General features: G+C 43.1%; 1 protein-coding gene across 1 annotated transcript; it reads right to left on the bottom strand.

Moving 5' to 3' along the window:
• Nucleotides 1-997: 997 nt before the first annotated feature.
• On the bottom strand, nt 998-19,516 carry LAMP1 (lysosomal associated membrane protein 1). The gene is made up of 9 exons (XM_035114919.2): nt 19,310-19,516; nt 12,199-12,314; nt 9,721-9,934; nt 9,431-9,595; nt 4,744-4,925; nt 3,988-4,110; nt 3,070-3,133; nt 2,466-2,636; nt 998-1,967 (listed from the first exon to the last, which is right to left on the bottom strand). The coding sequence occupies exons 1-9, from the start codon at nt 19,356-19,358 to the stop codon at nt 1,828-1,830; spliced, it is 1,224 nt and encodes a 407-aa protein (XP_034970810.1). The 5' UTR covers nt 19,359-19,516; the 3' UTR covers nt 998-1,827.
• Nucleotides 19,517-20,568: the final 1,052 nt, after the last annotated feature.

Genomic DNA, 20,568 nt, shown 5'->3' with positions numbered 1-20,568 from the left:
TATGCTGCTGACCTTAAAGAAATCCGATTTGGTCTCTGTATTGATCACAGGGAGGTTTTGCTGTATTCCCACCCCCAGGAGGAGTAGGCTGACTCTTGAAATACATTGCTTGTGTTGAAGACCAGGCATTCCCTCTGGGAATCAATTGTATGATTTGGCCATAGCTTATATGTTTAGGAGCCATCTGGTATACAAATCTTCGAATGAATGGCTACTAGAACAAGCACAGTTTCTATTTGCGCCTCTGAACTTTAAGTTGCGTGTGTAGTGTCCTGTTGTGACTGTATAATATAGGGTCTCTACCTGTTAAGTAAGGCTGGGCAATATCTGGTCATTAACATTGTGATGTATCAGCAGCTACATGCCATGATGTCTGAAATGTATCTGGGCTGCTGCTTCCTCTATACCTTAAGGGAGGAAGAAGCAGCCGAGATACATTGCCCAGCCCCAAGCCGTTGTGGCTCATGTGAGCAAGAGCAGTATGGGGGCTTGACCAGTTATGGGGTGGGTAGCTTTCCATGCCCCTCAGTTGATCAAGCCACCCCACCCCTTCCATAAGATGGGGGGTGGGGTGGGGCTTCCTTAAACTGCTCAGCTGAGGGGCAGGAAGCCTCCAAACCCACAGTTGAGTAAGCCACAATACAGCTCTGGCTTCCGCAAGCCAGAGAGGCAGGGGGAAGGTAGGTGGTAGCTTGCCACCAGCACAGCAGGAGTGAGGGTACACTGTGCTGGCAATGGCTGCCAGGCATTTACACAACAGCCCACATATTCTCTTAGCTATAGGTACCTTGGCCACTGCAAACCCAACTGCTCTTTCATCTTTTGAAACTTGCTTCTGAGCTTGACTGGGGCACAGAGGGAGACTAGGGAAATGAATATGGCAGGCAAAATTTGCTGCTTGGGTTTTGCAGTGCGCCCCTTCCAACTTAGTTTTTTAAAAACTTCCTCTTCTTTACACAAAGATGTTGCAATTGCTCAACTGGACACTGACAAAACATACAGAAAAGTCTTTATTAGCATTGTTACAGGCAATGCATCCATAACTGATCCTTGCAGTGTACAGTCCCAGCCAAGATCAAAGCAAGAATTAGCAGACTGAAGTCTATTATTGTACACATGTGCAGAAAAAGGACCTCCTTTGAACTTCAACAGAAGAGACTGAAATTCACTTTACAAAAAAATAAAGTAACACCCATTTTTCATGTAAAAAAGGGCCAGCTCCTACCAAGCTGACAGACCAAAAATATTTTAGAAGTCAGCCAAATTGTATCTCCACACCTTGCATATACCAGGCTTAGCATTTAAAGCTTATTAATGATACATACCTAGGTAGAGACAAAGTGGGAATTGTGTAAGTTGATTGGTCAGTCATTACTGTAGTTACTGCACCTAAGCAGTTGAAATTCAGCACAGGATGGTAGTTTCAGAAAAGTGGAAATTTCCCTTTGTTAGATATAATTAATCTGAATTTTAAGTGAATGAATGTGAATTAACTAAATCACATCCATTTAGAGTAGTTGACATTAAAAACCATGCCAATTCAGAAAAGCATTCTTAAAACTTCAGCCTGTTTCTATGTGGGTGAATACTTAACCCATTAGCAAAATTAAACAGAATTATAGAAGTTATCCTTTGTGCATAGTTAAATGCCACGAGATGGATTTCACATTTAGTAAAAGCAGGCACTGCAAGAAACAGTTGGTAAGGAAGAGATTGTGCTCCCTCATTATCAATCTATCTGAGGGGAAGATGGGGAAATGGGGGAATCGATGTATCTGCTTCTTGCAACTGCTATTCTCCCACACTGGTTTAAGGAAGTGCTAATCATTAAATTGTTTGATAGCCAGCATGGCTACGTTTTCTGCCAATTAAATATGCAATCAACACAATAAGGACAAGTCCAGCAAGGGCTGCACCAACTATGATTGGGATCAACATATTGTTTTCATCCATTGGGCATTCTTCCGCTGAAAGAAAGAAAAAATCCTATTAAGCAGCTTTAATCCAATTTTCTCTATACTGTATATGGCATCTTGCTCTGCGCCAAGTGCAAAAATGGCAATCTGCCTTTACCAATTGGGAGTCAACTTTAAATTAGTGATGCTGCAGGAAGAAAAATGCTTATTACGGAGTGTTCTGATACGACAGACTAGGAATCAATGATTGTCTTCCTTCTGAAACTAATTTAAGCTTCTTTTAACTACCTTCAGTGTTTGGGCAGAGCTGAGATGAGCCACCATATAATAAAGCTTACCCCTGAGGTTGTGATGCACAAATTAATCTACATTTAATTGTTTAAGTCACAGATCATGTGCTCACCCACAGTAATGTAAAGAAACAAACCTATAAATGTGTACAGGTGACACCACTCAGTATGGCCAAGGTAGCTCATCAAGTTACTATTGCTCTGAAAGTGTGAAGTTTTTGCACTGAACTTGTGTTTAATATGTAGTTATACAGCTTACGTGTTCCAAATGTGTTTCCTGTGATCTTGAAAGCCTGGACTTGAGCATTGAATATATTGAGAGAAGTTTCATTCGAGATCCAAATACTCTCTTCTGAAAAGCACTTGTACGATTTTCCAACTGTAGCTTTGAGAGCACTCAGGCTATCGTTGTCAGCTTTAAATGTTCTTTCTGTATAAAAAAAAAAAACCACACACGCGAGATTAAGTAGGACCACACTCTTTTGTAAAGGCACCAGCCCATTTTGCCACCATGTTTTTATAGGTGGTGGTGTGAAGCCCTGATGAGCAGTAAGAAGACAAAAGTCAGGACTCCTTTCTTGCTATCAGTACAGCATTGTCTCTGACAAGCTATTGCACCAAACTTTTATAGGCTACCGGTATTTGCTTTCCTGGGTTTGAGGACCCTGAAATCATGGTGTGGATGTCTTATCTCCCAGTGAGCCTTCTAAAAGCTAAAGAATTAATAACCCTGGCATTTCAAACTGGCAATTAACACTGTGAATACTTGCATATCTTTCTCTGCACTCTTTGCTATTTTGGACATTCTTTGTATCCTTCAAAATCTAAGCTATTAAAGTCATTTTAATATATATATTACTTACTTTCAGCAGGCAGACTTGTGCTCACAGAGATACGGTGCAGGAAATACTTGTCAGTGGTTGAGTTCTTAAAAAGAAAGATAAATCTTAGTCACTTGTTGGGTTTCTTTTAAAAGACTACCCATATCCATGCTACAGGGCCACCATATCACTGGTAAAATGTGCTGCAGTTGTTAATAGAAAGAGACAACATACATAACATATACATCTGCATATCATGACAAGCCATAATTAAAACATGGCTTAATGTGCATGCACATACTGCTGAATCACTCCTGCTTCACTCCCTTTGTTGATCCAGGAACAAAAAACCACAAGCATTGGCAACTACAGATCAAGAACCACGGTTTAAACACTACAGAAGACACTGAAGAAGAAATGCCCTATTTTAAGGGCATGAACTCCAGATCCCACTGGAGTTATTGATGATTTTAAGATAGTGAGGCTGTTTACAAAATGGCTATCATGCCAATCTGCTCGTTCACAAAATTACAAGTCATCTAAAATTGCCATTTTATTTTTAACAAGTGCCATTTATTTATTTATTTATTTACTAATTTGCACCACCTTCCTCCAGGGTGATAAACACACCAATAGTAACATAATGAAAAACTCTAAAGCAACCTTCTAAAAACAGTCTAAAGCTACTGAAGTTCTGCACATAAGCTATTGTGCCCTGATCCATGATCTTCCCCAGTTACTAATAGAAGCAGAGTTGTGCACATAAACAGAGTAGTATTTGCATGGTCTATACATGTCAAACACAGCTCTGGCTGTAAATCAGAAGCAGTCAATGTGGTGTCCTCCCATCTTCACTGGCTCCAGCTAGCATGGCCAAAACTCAGGGACAATGGGGAGCATAGACCAATACCGTATGGAGTACATCAGCATTCCGTAAGTGTTGCATCAAATTATGCTTACCTGCTCAAAATAAAAAACCAGGTCAGTGGGCGCAGAAGTCAAGTTCAGAGTAACTGTGGAATCCCCACAATGCCCAGAGAAACTTGTATTTGCTGGAAGATTCAACAACTCCCACTTCTTAGTCTTGGAAATAGAAAAACAAAAGTTATGACATATTTCCTGTAAAAAAACCTCACTGGAGATCAAGCAATAATGTATGCGCTTTCAGTAAATTTTGTGTAAACAGCTTTGGAAACAAGTGTGCAGAAACAGGAAAGCAACTTTCCTAGCAGTACACAATAGGGTTAAATTGAATGGCTTCACTGTACAAGCAGGCTATGATCTGTATGGATATTGAAATGAGCACATTATTAAAAACCCTTTGGTGCACAGCAGTGTTATCTCCTTGATTGTTTTTTAAATTTTAGCTGTTTTTGTCTTGTTTTGCCACCCTGGGCTCCTTTGGAAAGGAGGGCAGGAAAGAATTTTCAGTAACAATAGTGCCATGGGGGTGTTCAGGAGAAGATCAACTTTTCCAGATTTTGCCATGTTTAGTCTAAATTTAGCTGGTAGTTGTGCAAGAATAAGAGATCCTGGCCAAGTGTGCAGGACACACTGCACAGGTGGACAACACTAACCTTCTTGAAACACATTACTGTGTGGCTGCTGGTGCTGAAGAGCCTGGGTTTAATAAGCCCACTAGTCTGATCTAAGGTGCATTAGCTTCCCATATATCTCTATGAATTTCTATGTATAAATAATAAATATGGAAGTTACCTGGTTTTTGGTGGTGTAGGTAACATTAAGCTGCAGGCCCATAGAAGCAAGCAAACAGCCAGTCAAATTGTATCGTCCAACATCTGGAGTTTTGGGGGCTGCAGTTGGGGCTGCAGTTGGTGCCACACTTGTAGTTGTGGGACTGGCGGTCGTAGACCCTTTGTCTTCACTACAGACAGTTTCTGGAAGGCAGTGATCACAAATCATAGCATGGAAAGTAGTCAATTAACACCTGGACAACCTTTATTTCACTTTGTCCTTTTGTAGTCACCCAGTCTTTTCTCCTGCTTTGCTCCCTCCCAACTACAAAATGTGTACTTAGCCCCTTTTTGTTTTTGAAAATATATTTTAATATCCCTTGTACAACTGTGTTCTCCAAGGCAATTCATAGTTTGTTAAGCTCAAAAACAAAGATAATGCAATCATAAAAAAGCACAACAATACGAAAAATAGGATGGGCACAGGAGCTAAATATTTAAGAAAGGGGAAAATGGGGGAGGGAATCAGGTTGGCTTCAGGCCAAATGCCAGGCAGAACAACTCTGTCTTACAGGCCCTGTGGAAAGAAATCAGGTCCCGCAGGGCCCTGGTCTCGGGAGACACAGCGTTCCACCAGGTCGGGGCCAGTGTTGAGAAGGCCCTGGTTCTAGTAGAGGCTAATCTAATTTCCTTCGGGCCTGAGACCTCTAAGGTATTACTGTTTATGGACCTTAAGGTCCTCCATGGGGCATATGGTCCCTTAAGTACGAGGGTCCTAGGCCGTAAAGGGCTTTAAAGGTCAAAACCAGCACCTTAAATCTGACCCTGTACTCCACTGGGTGCCAGTGCAGCTGGAAAAGCACTGGGTGAATATGCTCCCATGGCAGGGACCCCGTGAGGAGCCTCGCTGCAGCATTCTGCACCCGCTGGAGTTTCTGGGATAGCTTCAAGGGCAGCCCTGCGTAGAGCAAATTACAGTAGTCAAGTCTGGAGGTGACCGTCGCATGGATCACTGTGGCTAGGTCAGGGCAGGAAAGATAAGGGACCAACTGCTTAATGCAGCGAAGGTAAAAAAATGTTGCCTTAGCTGTTGTAGTAACCTGTGCCTCCATAGAAAGGGAGGCTTCAAGGATTACACCCAAGCTCTTAACGGAAGGCAATGGCACTAATTGGGCCCCCACAAGAGAAGGGAGTTGCTCCCTCATCCCCATGCCATCCCAACCCAGCCAGAGGACCTCTGTCTTTGAAGGCTTTAGTTTCAGTCGGCTCCCACAAAACCATCCAGCCACAGCCTCCAAGCATCTGTTCAGTGTGTCCGGGGCAGAGCCGGTATGGTCATCCATCAACAGATAGAGCTGAGTGTCATCAGCATATTGGTGACAACCCAGCCCAAAGCTCCAAACAATCCTGGCAAGTGGGCGCATAAAGATGTTAAAAAGCATCGGGGAGAGGATTGCGCCCTGTGGCACTCCACACACTAAGGAGTGGCGCGACAACATCTCCCTCCCTAGTGCCATCCTCTGTCCCCGAACAGAGATAAAAGAGCACAGCTATTGTCGGGCTATGCCCTGTATCCCCACATCGGCGAGGCGGTGGTCCAGAAGATCATGATCGACCATATCAAAGGCTGTTGACAAATCTAAGAGAATCAGCAGTCCCGACCCACCTCGGTCCAGTTGTCTACAGAGATCATCTGTTAGGGCAACCAGAGCCGTCTCTGTCCCAAAGCCAGGGCGGAAACCAGACTGAAATGGGTCTAAAGCCGATGTTTCCTCCAGAAACCTGCCAAGCTGTTCAGCAACCGTTCTCTCAATTACCTTGCCCAGAGATATGGAAGATTCGAAACTGGGCGGTAATTGGATAGATCTAAAGGATCTAGAGAAGTTTTCTTTAAGAGCGGACGCACCACTGCTTCCTTCAGCTCCCCTAGGAATGTCCCCGTGCCAAGGGACAAATTGATGATTTCAACCAGGGGGATCCGCGCAACGTCTGGGCACGCCCTAATCAGCCAAGACAGGCACGGATCAAGGGGGCAAGTGGTGGGCCTACTAACTTGAAGGAATCTATCCACATCAGCGGGGAGAATCCGACTGAAATGGTCCAACACTGGACCTGAAGACAGTCGAGGAGCCTCCAGTTCTACAACTGTATCTAAATTGGGAGGGAGGTCAAGGTGGAGCGACAGGACTTTCTCCACAAAAAAGCTCGCAAATGCCTCACAGATAGTAGAATTTGTACTTAAATTTGGTTGTCCCCCTAAGGACGTTATCGACCTAATTATTCTAAATAGTTGTGCCGGGCGAGAGCTAGCGGATGCAATGGAAGCTGCGAAGATTTCTTAGCAGCTTTCATAGCCATCTCATAGGCTTCCATAAGTGTCCTAGAAGATGTTCTTGAAGCTCCGTCGCGAGTCCTTTGCCATACTCGCTCTAGCCATCTGAGGTCCCGCTTCATTTTTCGGAGCTACTCAGTAAACCAAGGGGCCCGGATTTGGCGGGGTCACAGAGGGCGCCTAGGTGCAATCTCATCGATGGCCGCCGATAACCGGTTATTCCAGTCCTCGACAAGGTCATCTAATGAGTCGCCAGGGGGAGCAGGGTCCCGCAAGGCCTGATGGAATCTATCAGGATCCATCAGCTTCCGTGGGCAAGCCCAAATAGGCTCGCCACCCGAGCAGGGCAGGAGCGGGAAGTCAATCTTGGCTTTCAGAGCATAGTGATCAGACCATGGCACATTTAGGGCTTTAAAGGTTAAAGCCAACACTTTGGATTGGGCACAATATGATTTTATTTGCCAATCCCCATCAGTAATCTGACCACTCTTATTTGGACCAAATCACGTTTCTAGATAATTTTCAAAGGCACAATGCTGTATTCCAACCAGGAGCTTTGTTGAGTCATAGTTAGGTCAGCCAAAACTGATAAAAGGTGCTCCAAATCACTGGGGGGTGGGGAGCAGCAGAGTGCTGGATCTAGAAGCACCCACAAGCTAACTTTGTGTCCTCCACATGTTTTGGACTATGATCAACTGCAGCCAATATGATTGTGCTGCAGTTGTAGGAGCCTGAGCCACAGTACAAAATATCTAGAGGACACCAGTTTGGCAGTGGCTGGCCTAGGATACTAAAAGCTGCTGACATGTAAGAGAATCAATTAAGTCACACTCTTCACCTGTCTTGGCAGAGACCATCTCATAGGGAAACACGGGCAGTTTCTATTCTGTTCCAAACCCAGTCCTAATACCTCACTAAAGCAGATCTAGAAAATCAGAGCCATCCAAAAGAGCTTGGAGCAGCTAAGCCTAGGCAAAGTTCCTGTCTTACTCAGGTGCTGCAGAGCTTGGATCCACTCCCTCTCACAATGATAAATTTACAGTCACCTGGATCCAGGCAGACAGCCCCTTCCTAACACAAGTGGTTGGTCCAGAGCCATGTCACTATCCTCAGGCCTCAATAATTGAAACTCCAAGCAATAAATTGGACCAGACAGTGCTATGGATCCCACCTAAGGCACTGCACTAAAAGTGAAAGGTGTGAGGAAATAGGCATAAATCATCATCAGTCAACATTTCTTTTCAATCTCCATTTCAAAGAACACTGATACCGTAGGAACACCCACCCACCAGATATTAACTGTTACTTCACCCCACCAACAAAAGACTAGATAAAATATTTTTCTCCTCCTCTTTCCCAAAGCTCAGTGCAAACGAGCCTGGCGGCCGCCAATACACAACACTGACCCGCCGGAAAGCAATATTTGGCAAGTGTTTCTTACAGTCATAATTATAATATAGGGCGGCACAGAGTTAAATTTTTAAACTTTTTTAATGGTGGTGTGCCTCGTGATTTTTTTCACGGAACAAGTGGGCCATGGCCCAAAAAAGGTTGAGAAACACTGGCGTAGCCCTCTCCCTCATACTACCCCCTCCAATGACATTGGCACAGCAAAACACACACACACCCTTGCTTGAAGAAGTCAAGGCTCTTGGCCTTTCTTAGCAAATTCTATCCACTGTGAGGAATGATGTGAGTTTCATAGCAGGGATGGTGGCAGCTGGTGCTCCCGCCCCCAGCCGGGTTTTTGTGTGGTAGCGGTGAGGAGCAGAGACCAGATGGCAAAAAAGATCTCCTGCTGTCCTACCTGTGGCACTGCTGTTCCAAATTCACCCATGTATTTTGATGAAAGCTGTGTCTCAAACTAAACTTGGGTGTCAGGCTTCTCGGTGTGATAGCAATTTGCTTCCTGGAAATGGGCCATTTTAAAAGCTATGATAAAATTCATTTATTTGCTGCTACATTGCCGCTTCACAAATTGCACACAGCAAAGAGGGCTCCTCCTGTTCTTCCAAAACACTATACTGTCGGAAAGACCAGTGAAAGAGAGAACTGGGATGAAGGTTCTCCCAGCTTGCTCTTCTCTTGTCCTTTCCAACTAGGCTTCAGCTGCATTTGCCAGTAATACTATTTCCCAACTTATTAACAATACCCTTCGGCTTTCTGCATGATACGTTGTTGGTCATTCAAATTCTATGCTTTACAAGGACTGCTTTGGCTTTCCCCAATCAGAAACTCATTTTACATAAACCATTACAAAATAGCAATATTTCAGCACAACCCCAGACCTACAGAGAAAATGAGAGTCCCTGGGGTATGACTAGTTACACTGGGAAGAATTGGCATGCCATAAGCTTTTTGAAAATACAATGCTTACCTTTTCCACTGAAGGTGTTATTTGGAAGGTATGCTTCAAGCGTAACATTGCTGAGGAGGACAGTCACATTTTTCATGCCTATTATGGTGTTGTTGCTGTGACATGTATACGTTGTCTTTAAGTGTGCTTGAATATCGGTTTCTTTGGACACACTTCTTGCTCCAGCTGCAGAAAGTGTGCAATTGTATTAGTGTGTGATTTATTTCTCCATAAATATGGCAACCATCCTATGTACCACCAACCCAGCTACCTTCATCATACTGTACTTTGCAAAGCCTCAAAACACTTACTTTCACTTGAGTTGGGGAAAAAGCTGGCATCTGACAAGTTGTAGGTGAAATTCAGATTACTGACAGTGTAGACGCCTGCATTTTTTACAAATGTCATCTTTAATGAGTTATTGTTGCCAAATCCAATTGCAAGAACTTCTGAAGTGCCGTTTAGCCTGTCACATGTGCTTTCTGGCAGTACCACAGCATTAGAAGGAAGTGAAAAGACCTTGACCTAAGAGACAAAAACAGTGTTGCTGTTATAGTGAGCCTCAGAACTGTTGTAAACATAAAACAATCCAAAGTAAGTAAAATGCTTCAAGGCATTCAATAACCATAGTAGATTTTGGGGGGTGGGGGTAGGAATACAAAGCCAACCTACAGCACCTTTGGGTCAGGATCAAATTGCCGTTTAATTTCTACAATGTAGGATAAGGCTTTAGAGTGAAGCATGGGAAAGAAGGATCCCATGCCAAGTAAAAGTGCATTTGCTTGTCTTTTTATTTATTAACTAAAGGTTAGGCAGGTGGGATGTGCGTTGGGGAAAGAATAATCCCTCCCTATGTTTTAGAAAGGATTTGGCACAGAGTAGGTTGGTTGGGGCTTACAACATTTTGTTTCTGTCTCCTAAACTAGACAGGCATACGTAGTAGCAACAGAAAGTTAGCAAAACAATAGTGACAGAACCAATGGTGTACCGATTAGAATGCTGGACTAGGACAAGGGAGATTCAGGTTCAAATCCTAACACAGCTATGAATCTGATTTTGTGACACTGTGCCAGTCATTGTCTCTCAGCCTAAATTACTTTACAGGGGTCTTACAAGAATAAAATGGGGCTTTAGCTTTTTGGATGGAAGGCAGGATAAAATGGTAAAATTTAGCTGAATCTCCTTTCCTGCAATTTCTATCCATTAGCTCCAGTTCTGCCCTCTGGAGCAACAGACTGTCAGCTCCATTTTCTGCATGATATTTCTGAAAACTACCCAGCTTCTCGTTTCAGGCTAAACATGCCCAGCTTTTTCAACCATTCCTAATAGAATTTGGTTTCCAGACTCCTCTGCACTTGGATCACTCTTCTCGAGGCACACTCTTGACTTTCAATGTCTTCTTTAAAATGGGATGCCTATAACAGTACACAGCTGTAGCCTGACTAGTGCAGAGCGAAGTGGAACTACTACGTCTCATGGTAGGATTCTGGACACAATGCTGCTACCAATGCAGCCTAAACTTTCATTGGCTTTTTTTAGTAGCTGCACTGTGGCTCGTGTTTAATTTGTGACCAACAAACCTTTAGTTACTAAAGATACCTACTTTTCACATGTATTGCTTCAAATCAGGTCTCCCCCATTCCTACACTTGTGGCCTTGATTTTGTAAACATAGAATGTTACAATTTCTCACTGTTCAACTTAATCTTGCTGGTTTGGGTACCATGTTTTAGGCAGTGATAATCACTTTGGATCTTGATTCTGTCTTCTTCCAAGCTTCCTGTCATCTACAAATTTGAGAAGCATATCCTCTACACCAGGCATTCCCAAACTTCGGCCCTCCATATGTTTTGGACTACAATTCCCATCATTCCTGACCACTGTTAGCTAGGGATCATGGGAGTTGTAGGCCAAAACATCTGGAGGGGCGAAGTTTGGGGGTGCCTGCTCTACACCCTCATCCAAGAGATTTATAAAGATGTTAAAAGGCACAGGGCCTAAGACAGATCCTGTGCAGTACTTCACTCAGAACCTTCCTCTAGGTCAGGGTTTCCCAAATTTGGGTCTCCAGCTGTTTTGGACTCAATACCCATCCATCATCCCTAACCACTAGCTAGGGATGATGAGAGTTGTAGTCCAAAAACAGCTGAAGACCAAACAGCTGTAGTCCAAAAACAGCTGAAGTCTGGGAAACTCTGCTCAAGGTTGATGCAGAGACCATTAATGAGCACATGGTGGATACGGTTGTTTGAGCAGCTATAAAAGTGAAGTAAGCATTGTGTGCCTTATAAACAGGGCTATTTTTAATCCTATATTTGCTTTGAGGCATTATTACTGATCCCAAGAAATTGGGTAAGGACATAATTTTATGTATAACTAAATTTTATCCTCATCTCCCACCAGTAAATGATATTACAGACTTGTTTTCCATCAAGCTCTGCCTTCAGTTGACCACAAACACTTCAGCAAAGTACTTTCCTTTCTGAGTTAGTTTTGAGCCAATTCATGCATTACTTTCATGGCGTACATTTAAAATTATTTTCCTACTGTGTGGAAAGGATGAACATATACATATACTAATGAATCAGAGACCAGGGTTTAACTGGAGCTCCCAATCAAATATAGAAATCCAAAATTTCTTCAAACACTCAACCTTGAGTGCAAATTAATCAGCTTCAGCTCTGAAAGCAGCATCTTGCTGCTTTTAGCCACACAACATAGCACCTTAAAAGTTATGTCTCTGTAAGCAGCTTTCTGGCCCACCACTCACTTAAGCTTCAGCATCCTCACCTCTTTACTGGTGTTTGTGTGGTATTCCACTGTAAATAGCACAGAAAAATTTGCTAATATGCAGATTTTGTTTTTCCCATCTCTTACTTCAAACGCTGAAGATGCTTGTAAAAATCCTGCAAACGGAAAACAATAAATATCAAGAAGTGCAATGCCGATAGACAGCTTTGAAGAATATATGCAACGTCGGTATGTAACAATGTGCTTCACTGGGACAGATGACTTTTGTGGAAGCAGAATAGGAATGCTTTTAGAAAGCCTGCACTTACTCAGTGCAGGTATCTTTACACTTGCACACAATTGATTTTGGCGTCAAAGGGGGTGGGGTGGAAAGGACCCCCATACATCCTGCTGCCATGCACAGCTGCCAAGAACAGAACCCCCGCATAAGTGAGAATTCCCCTGTAACAACTCTTGCTCGCAACACATTTTATTGTGAAGATAATCTAAGCCATTATTATAAAACACACAATATTTAAGAACCTATTATGTATTAGTTAGTGCATTCCTACATTCATACAAAGCATGTTCCAAAGGGATGAAAACTTCTTAAGCAACCATGAGAATGATGTAAGGAAAGTCAATTTATGCCAACCAGAATTACAACCTTTGTTTGCAAAATGGTTCATTGTATCTCCACTGGCTTTATTTGTATCTAGTCCTCTTGATAACACACTGATAAGAGTCCTGTTACAAAACTAGCAAACATTCTTGTTAAATTTGTCATGTGAGAATCACAAGCTAACAAGTTTTATCTACATGTTAAAGAATCATTTTGATTTGAATATATACAAAAGCAGAAAACTCACCACATCCCCATTTTTATACTTTTGTTTATATGAGTGGGTAGTATATATTTTCATAAATATGTTATCAATACTCAAGTGTACAAGACGGCTTTTTAGTAACTGAGCCGTGGCTTAACATTAAGACTGTACGACAGACACAAAAATATTACCTAAATACTCATTCCTATTTTACTGAAAATTAAAGGAATGTAGAAATCCCCACCCCACAAAGGTGTTCGAGTATATTCTACCTCTGGTCAGTATTTTTAAAATGTGAACAGGCAATATTAAGTTGACCTCAGCTATCAGGTGTCTTCATTAATAAGGTTCTAGTTGCTACAGTATAGGCTGTTGCCAAAGGCAACTACAGATTACCACCTGCAGGAGCTAATGATTTACTCAAATTGCACCAACATATGAAGATCTGCACAAAGGACAATTCTTTAAACCTCCACCTTTTTAAAACTGTGTAACTATAACACATGTGTGGAAGTCTCAACAGATCCCCCCCCCCAAATTTAAGCTAGAATCTTATTTGCTTCCCTTCTAGATTTACACAAGTACATTGTTAGGCTTTTTCTACAACAGTGACATGTTTTGTCAGAGGGAGAACTGGAAAGGGTTAGGGAGGTGCTAGGCCAGGGGGTGGGGAACTGTATAGTCAAAACTAAACAACTTTCTATGAAGTGAACTGAATGAATACAGGTTTGCCCAGCAATATTCAAGCAGGTTGAACTAGATGACCCTCAGGAACCCTTCCAACTCTACAATTGCATGATTCAGGCTAAGATACCATTCAGTCAACTGTTCAACAGGCACAGAGTCTGGTATACCAAGCTTCTCATCCTCTCTTCAACGGCCACCCAACGAGCATGTCATAACTTTTCTCCAGTGGATTTGACTTGAGAACAAACATCATGGACTGTAATTTTAATGCTGGCTGTATGTTGCTGAAACTTTCCATTGCCTATGACTGATTTGTGCTTCTCTGTCCTCTCTTCCATGACAATGTGCAAGCTGTGAGACTATCAAAAAGTTATGCAGCACGTGAATTTGTTTTCAATTGCTATATAGCCAAAACATTAATAGATAAAATTTGTTTAATTGTCCGACAGCCTTAATACTTTCCGCCAGTGCTTTCCCCTTCCTTCCAAACTGTAGCAACTTTCTTCTCTCTCTAAAAACAAACAACTATCTTGGAATACCAAGTAGTGACCTGCCAATGAAGCAGCATTGTTGGAAGACAAAAATTGAGCAAGTTTCACAGCCTGATTATACCCCATCATTTTGTTGATTTTGTCATTTTTGAACATGCTGGAGTGGCAGCAATTCAAGCCCATTATGAAAGTGCATTCATACAAGTTTTTTCTCCCAAGAACTGCTTAATGCAGAGTGAAGGGCAAAGTCCACTGCAATGTTTTCCTCTTCTACTTAAAAATGCAGGAAGGCTGTAAGCTGTTTGTACTTGTGAACGACAAGTCTTACTGCAGTAGAATTGTGTTCCATTTGTTGTCAGAGGTCTCCTAACATTTAATTGGGAGTATATACCATGGAGGGATTCCTCTAAAATGGAAGAAACTGCTACAGAAGTCTGAATTGCAAACACACTGCTACATCTTTGAATTGTTTGAATTGTATGGCAGACTCAAAAGAAACAAATGAGCTACACTTCCAAAACAGCATCCAACCAATAGAACATATTCCAACTTTAAGAACAGGTGTTTAAAGCAGTTTTACATCCCTTAGGGCACAATCCAAACTCCTGATGTGCCAAACAGTTTCACCAGTCTCTGTGGGATGGGATGGGGCTGAGCTGGCTGAAGATCCAGGCCTCATCGCTACAATAGCTCCAGAAGCAGAATTTTGCCTGCCCTGCACCCTGGCAATGAGAGCAATAGAGCTGCAGATTTTGTGGAAGCTCCACTGCTCTATGTGTTTCTGCTGCCCAACCAGGGTTTGGATTGCTCTGCCAGTGTATTTTCAATGCCAGTTTCTTTGAAGACTTGTCATCGAATATTCATACCCTTTGTAAATAATATTTTAACCAAAATGCTTGCTTGGTTTTTTAAAGATATGCACTAGAACCAATAAACATAAAGGCCTTTTTTAAAAAAATAGATCCTTTTTATTGGCCAATTCTCACAGGTTTTATTGGCCAATTCTCACAGAGCTGGAACTGCTTATTAGGAAAAGGGTAGCTGCTTTACAATATGCAAGCTAACAAGATGAATATATAAATCAAAAGAAGACACACCTGCCTTACTCACTCAGCACCATATTAATAGGGTGCAAGAGGCATTTTAAATACAGTGTGTGGACAAATGAAATTTTTAACCTGTGGGATCTATGGAAAGTTTCTTTGTATTTGCGAGCACATTTAAGATCTGCAGGCAGGCAGCAAACTAGGGCACTAGCCTGGCTGTAGCCCCACCCATGCATTTCACAATACTGTACTGCACCATGGCAGCATGGCTGTTCCAACCCTTTATGCAGTGGATAAGAGCAGAGACAGGAAGACTCCAGGGCAGCCTGAATCACTCTCTATGATAAGTGTGCCATGCTCAGAGTAGTAGAATGGTAGCTACATGTTTCATGCAATTAGAATCTGAACCATGGAGATACCTAGTCAACTTGAGTGAAGAGCAGCTATGTGGGAAAGCAGTTCACATTACAATTGCACACCCCATCTTAACTTAAGAGTAAGACTAGGTTAAGTTTCAGTGGATCATTTAATAGTAAATCTTGAAACTGATAAGTTCATGGTTATGCAAGACAATATATTACAGCTTCCTGCTAAATAGTTGTCCTGGCTAAGATTTCATGCTGCATCAGCTCTTCCTGAATAAGCAATTCTATGATACAGATAAACATAAAACACAAGTTTTAGTGGAAAGTCATTTGTAAGCTTCATGTTTTGGACTATACATATGTGAAATGAGTTGGTACAAAGAGATGTTTCTAGTGTTTATGCACCAATGTCAGTTGCTTCCTTGTGACTATGGGGCAACTGCAGATAAACCTATGGAATGAATATTACCCTTCCAATAAAGCAGCCATTTTAAAAAGGAACTCCCCCACTGCTTTTCATCTGATAAAGGCACCTCTGTCATGAGCCCTTTTAAGTTAGTGCCTTTTAGCAAGAGATTAGATGACACCAATTTGCCAGCAACTTTGAGCCAACACTGCACTAGGAAGATCCTAACTTGCATATCAAGAGTTTGGCAGCACTGCAGTGTTCAGACTTGACACTTTTCTAAAAACACTATCTGCAATTTTCAAAAGCTGAATTGGTGGCTATTAATTCATAGCAAGAAACACCTGCTATGTTTCCCAAATACAGCTTCTTAACACCTAAACTGGACAAGTCCACTGCAGAAGGGAGTTAAAACCCTCTGACAATTATCTACATATCCAGAGCCCTCAGCCTCATTTAGGGCACTGGAAGGATTATCATTCCTTTTACAGCCCTTGTTTACCTTCTTTGTTTGCTCTTAGTAAATCAACTAGAGTTTGGCAGTTCTGGAGAGATATCTACCAGGCCTTGGAGTTAGCTGAATTATTGTGCACATGCACAAGGATTCCTTACCATGCAGATCCATTCAAACAGCCCAAAATTTCAAATTATTATAGAAACCTCATCTCATGCCATAAAGCTGATTCTAGTTCAACCAAATGTAGTTGACAGCTGATCTGGAAAGTTTAAGAAAGCCAGCCATTTTCTTGTAGGCAAAGATGTACTAAGTTTATAGTTGCTTATGGAAATTTATTCAAAAATCTTGAAGTAATAAAGTTCAAGAGAAGCCACCAGTCAGTGTTACAGCTCCCACACAATTAGATATCAGTTAACAAGTTTAATACCGTATTATATTTCACTGAGCACCCATAAGTCTTTTGAAGACATGGGCATGAATGAGAGTTCAAGAGAAGACAGCAGTTGAGCAAAGCGTACTAAATCATGCAACAAATGCAGTATAAGAACATGCTCTCCTGTCCTTTTAGAAAATTTAGAACCTTTATTTTGGTGCAAAGCAGGAAACTGCAAAGTGAAACTTGAGGGAGCATCATATAAGCAAACAAAAGTTGAATTTCAGGAAAAAAGCAGGTATCACACCCAGAATAAAATCCACTGATAATCAAATCCATGAATGTATCTTTAAAGAATCCAAGTTCAAAACCATTAAAAACACACACCAAGTACACATAATTAGTTTAAGTAAAATAAGTATTCATTATTTTTCAGTAAAAGGGGAGAGTAGTCTCATTAGTCCCAGGTTTGTCTCTGGTTTTCCTATTTTTTGTGTTTTAATGCCTTTAAAACATTGTAAATAAACCACTCTTGAATTTGCTATATGTAGCTTTTTTACTTCTATGTATGTTTGGGGGTAGGCCCAAATACTTCAGCCTATGATGGCAAGGCTAACTTTAATGACAAAGGTAAGAAAAGGAGATACAATCAATCTTGGGGGAAAACACTTCAGGATATACATAGCCACCATCTACCGAGTTGGAACAGAATAAGGCAGACCAGCGATTGCAGACTAATAATCACATACAAATCCATACCGTATCAAGTCAAAGCAGCATAGAAGGACACAAATTCATGAGTCATACTTGTTCTTAATTCTATACTCTGGCCTACATGACTGGGATGCCCAAGTTTTCTCATTTACCTCATGCTATAGTGAGAAGATTGTGCGATTTACAGCCTAACCCTATGAATATTTACTTGGGGGATAAAGTTCCACTGAGTGCAAGAGAACCTGTAGAAATCTCTGCAAGATAACAGCTTCATATCACCAGTGTTATACAACCAGTGATAAAGAGACTGAAACTAGACAATGCCACTTGGGAGAAAAAAACCCAGCAGAAGACAACTACTATCAGAAGAGAAGAATTTCACCTTCAAATGGGTCATCTATTACATTTTAAGTTCCTTCACATTTGCTACATCTAGTTTCCACAAAACACAAGTTTGGGAAGATGGGGAATGCCTTGCAAAATCTAGCTAGGAGGACACATTCCCTTCCGGGAAGCCTTCCTAAGCCACATGCCAATTATGGGTGGGGCCAGAGGTAAAAGTGGGCAGAACAACAAATGTAAATTTCACCTTTGTACAGCAGGTTGGTTTGTTCACTCTCACACTCAAACAAGCCTTCCTATCCTCCATCCAGAGAAACAAGACAACAGTTTAGCCAACTACTCACAAGGTGGCTGCAAAGCAGTGCAGTGAGGGTCAGCCAGAGTGGCATCAAGGGAGCATTGCCAGTTTTGTTGGTACAATCAAGCGGAGAAGAAACTCTCAGTGCTCTCTGCACCAATATACCAACAGTGAAAGTCATCTCAAATTATTTCAAATTAGCAGCATGCGAGGCCTCAAGCACAAGAAGGCAAACAAGTTCTCTTGCTCACACCTGTTGTTGCTAGAAGAGGGCGCTTCCGCAAAAAAAAAAAGTTGTTTGCAGAGCTGCTGGGGGGAAACAGAACATAGGGACACAGGATTTGAGCAGCCTTCAAAACACAGTTGCCTTGGAAGGAGAACAATAAAGTGGCAGTATGTTTCTTAAGATATGCAGCTGCAGCCAGAAGGAATTAGGCGTCAAGGTTACAAAGCCATCCACACCCTGGGTGTGCAAGCTAGGCAAAGATTGGAGCAGCAGCAGCTACTAGTCAGTCTCACAATCAGTGACCTGGAGGAAAAGTAGGTGGTCAGCTCTGAAGGGAAAGCTCCGGGATTATTATTATTAATAATAATAATAATAATATCATTATTTATACCCCACCCATCTGGCTGGGTTTCCCTAGCTGGGCGGCTTCCAGCACATAAGGGGAGAAGGATGGGGGACGACGACATGGGTTTCGGTATACAGCTGCCTAACTGAGGAGGAGAGGCAGCTCCTTTAAATGTTGAATTCCGCGTTAGCGGTTGCACTGCATTAAGTACACCGTGTCCTGCGCCACCGTTTCCCATGGCGAAAAGCCGTCCTCTTGCTTCTCCCTAACGCAGAGAGGCTGCCCTGCCCGCAGGGCCGCGTGGGAGGCCCGCCTGCCCTTTGACGCGGACACCTGGCCTGCTAACTTCCCAGGTGCCGGGAAAAGGAAGCGGCTGCGGCGACCCCGCGGCCCGGGCCCAGGCCTCTGCGCCACACGGGAGGCCTCCACCTTTCCCCTCGCTGCGGGGCTTCCACGCACAGGGCGCAGGCCTCTAGCGGAGGGCAAGAGGCGGCGGCAGTCAGGGCGCTCCTTCTCTCCTCAGGTAAGCGGCGGAGACCAGTGAACCGAGGCTGGGGAGAGGCCTGCGAAAGGAAGCCGCCGCGGATACTCACCCAGCAGGGCCGCCGCCAGGAACAACCCCCAGCTGCACCGAGGCGCCATGACAGGAGCGGGCCGAGTCGGCAGACAGAGAGAGGAACGCAAAGCTGAGCGGGGAGCGCAGACTGAGGAACGTCGGCGTCGGCAGCACCGAATAACGCCAAGGGGCGCAGTCACGTGATCTTCGTCGTCCCGCCCCGCCTCTCCCACCGCTATTTCTTTTACCTCCGTCACCTGATCTTAATAAACCACGCCCGGCCTCTTTAATAAAGAGTGGGGAGGGGGGCAGAGAGAAAAAGAGAGAAGATGGACGGAACGGAGGGCCGGGCAGCACCACAGCCGTGATCTCGCGAGAACGGAGAGAAGCAGGCCATAGGCTGAGGCCGTTGAGGGGCTTTCTCCCCCGCCTCTCTTTTTTTTAACCGTAGCTTTTTAACCGATTTCGGTACGTTCTGAACTGCTAAAAGCGAAATATACGGAAAGCTCGAATCGGCTTGTGGCGATTATAATCACTATTAGGCCCGCAGCACATCGTGCGTCGTCCGAGGAGGTCGGCTGGTCGCAGGGAGTTTCGTTTCCTTTGGGAAGCTGCTCTGGGTTCTGTGCCAAGGAAATGATTCCGATGTCACATGAGAGCTCTCTCGCGATAGTCATGTTTTTAAAAGAAATTTTTATTATTGCGTAGGCGGAGAGGGAAAACAAATCATTTCCGAAACATAAATCCTCTACTGGAAGGTTCTCAGAAAAAGCAAGAGAGCCCCTAACAAATGTGGGCTTGTCGGTTGTACTGTCGCCACAAACGTGACTTGATAGGCTCGTAAGAGCAGGAGGAAGAGCCTCATAACGAGACATTTTAGGGCGAGGGGCAGGGAATGTCACATATGTAGTAACATGCCAGTGGGACAGCAGAAACCTAAACACAAGCTGCATAAGTTTGAAGTTGCTTTACGTTGAGATGAAAGACGTTTTAAGACCTGCTCTGGCTTCTGAAGCCACCTGCAGCAAATGGAGGTGACAACCTACCAATGCCACGAAATTTCACTAAAATGGCTACTGCTGTCACTGGTCATTGCTGCCTTTAAAAAGAAAAAGGACGCTAACAAAAAAAGGAAAGAGGTCAAGAGGGGGACTTTAACGAAAGAGGGTAGATATGAAAATGAGCTTGGCATCAATGATTGCAAACGAGGCAGTCTTTCCAGTTCCCCCTCTCCCGTCCCTTGATTGACAATTGGAGTCCAATGTTTCCCAAAATATATCTATAAATGCATCTCTA

Source organism: Zootoca vivipara, chromosome 4, assembly GCF_963506605.1.
Source record: "Zootoca vivipara chromosome 4, rZooViv1.1, whole genome shotgun sequence".
NCBI lineage: Eukaryota > Metazoa > Chordata > Lepidosauria > Squamata > Lacertidae > Zootoca > Zootoca vivipara.
Note: the sequence above shows the minus strand (reverse complement) of the source record. Positions and strands in the feature narration are given on the sequence as shown.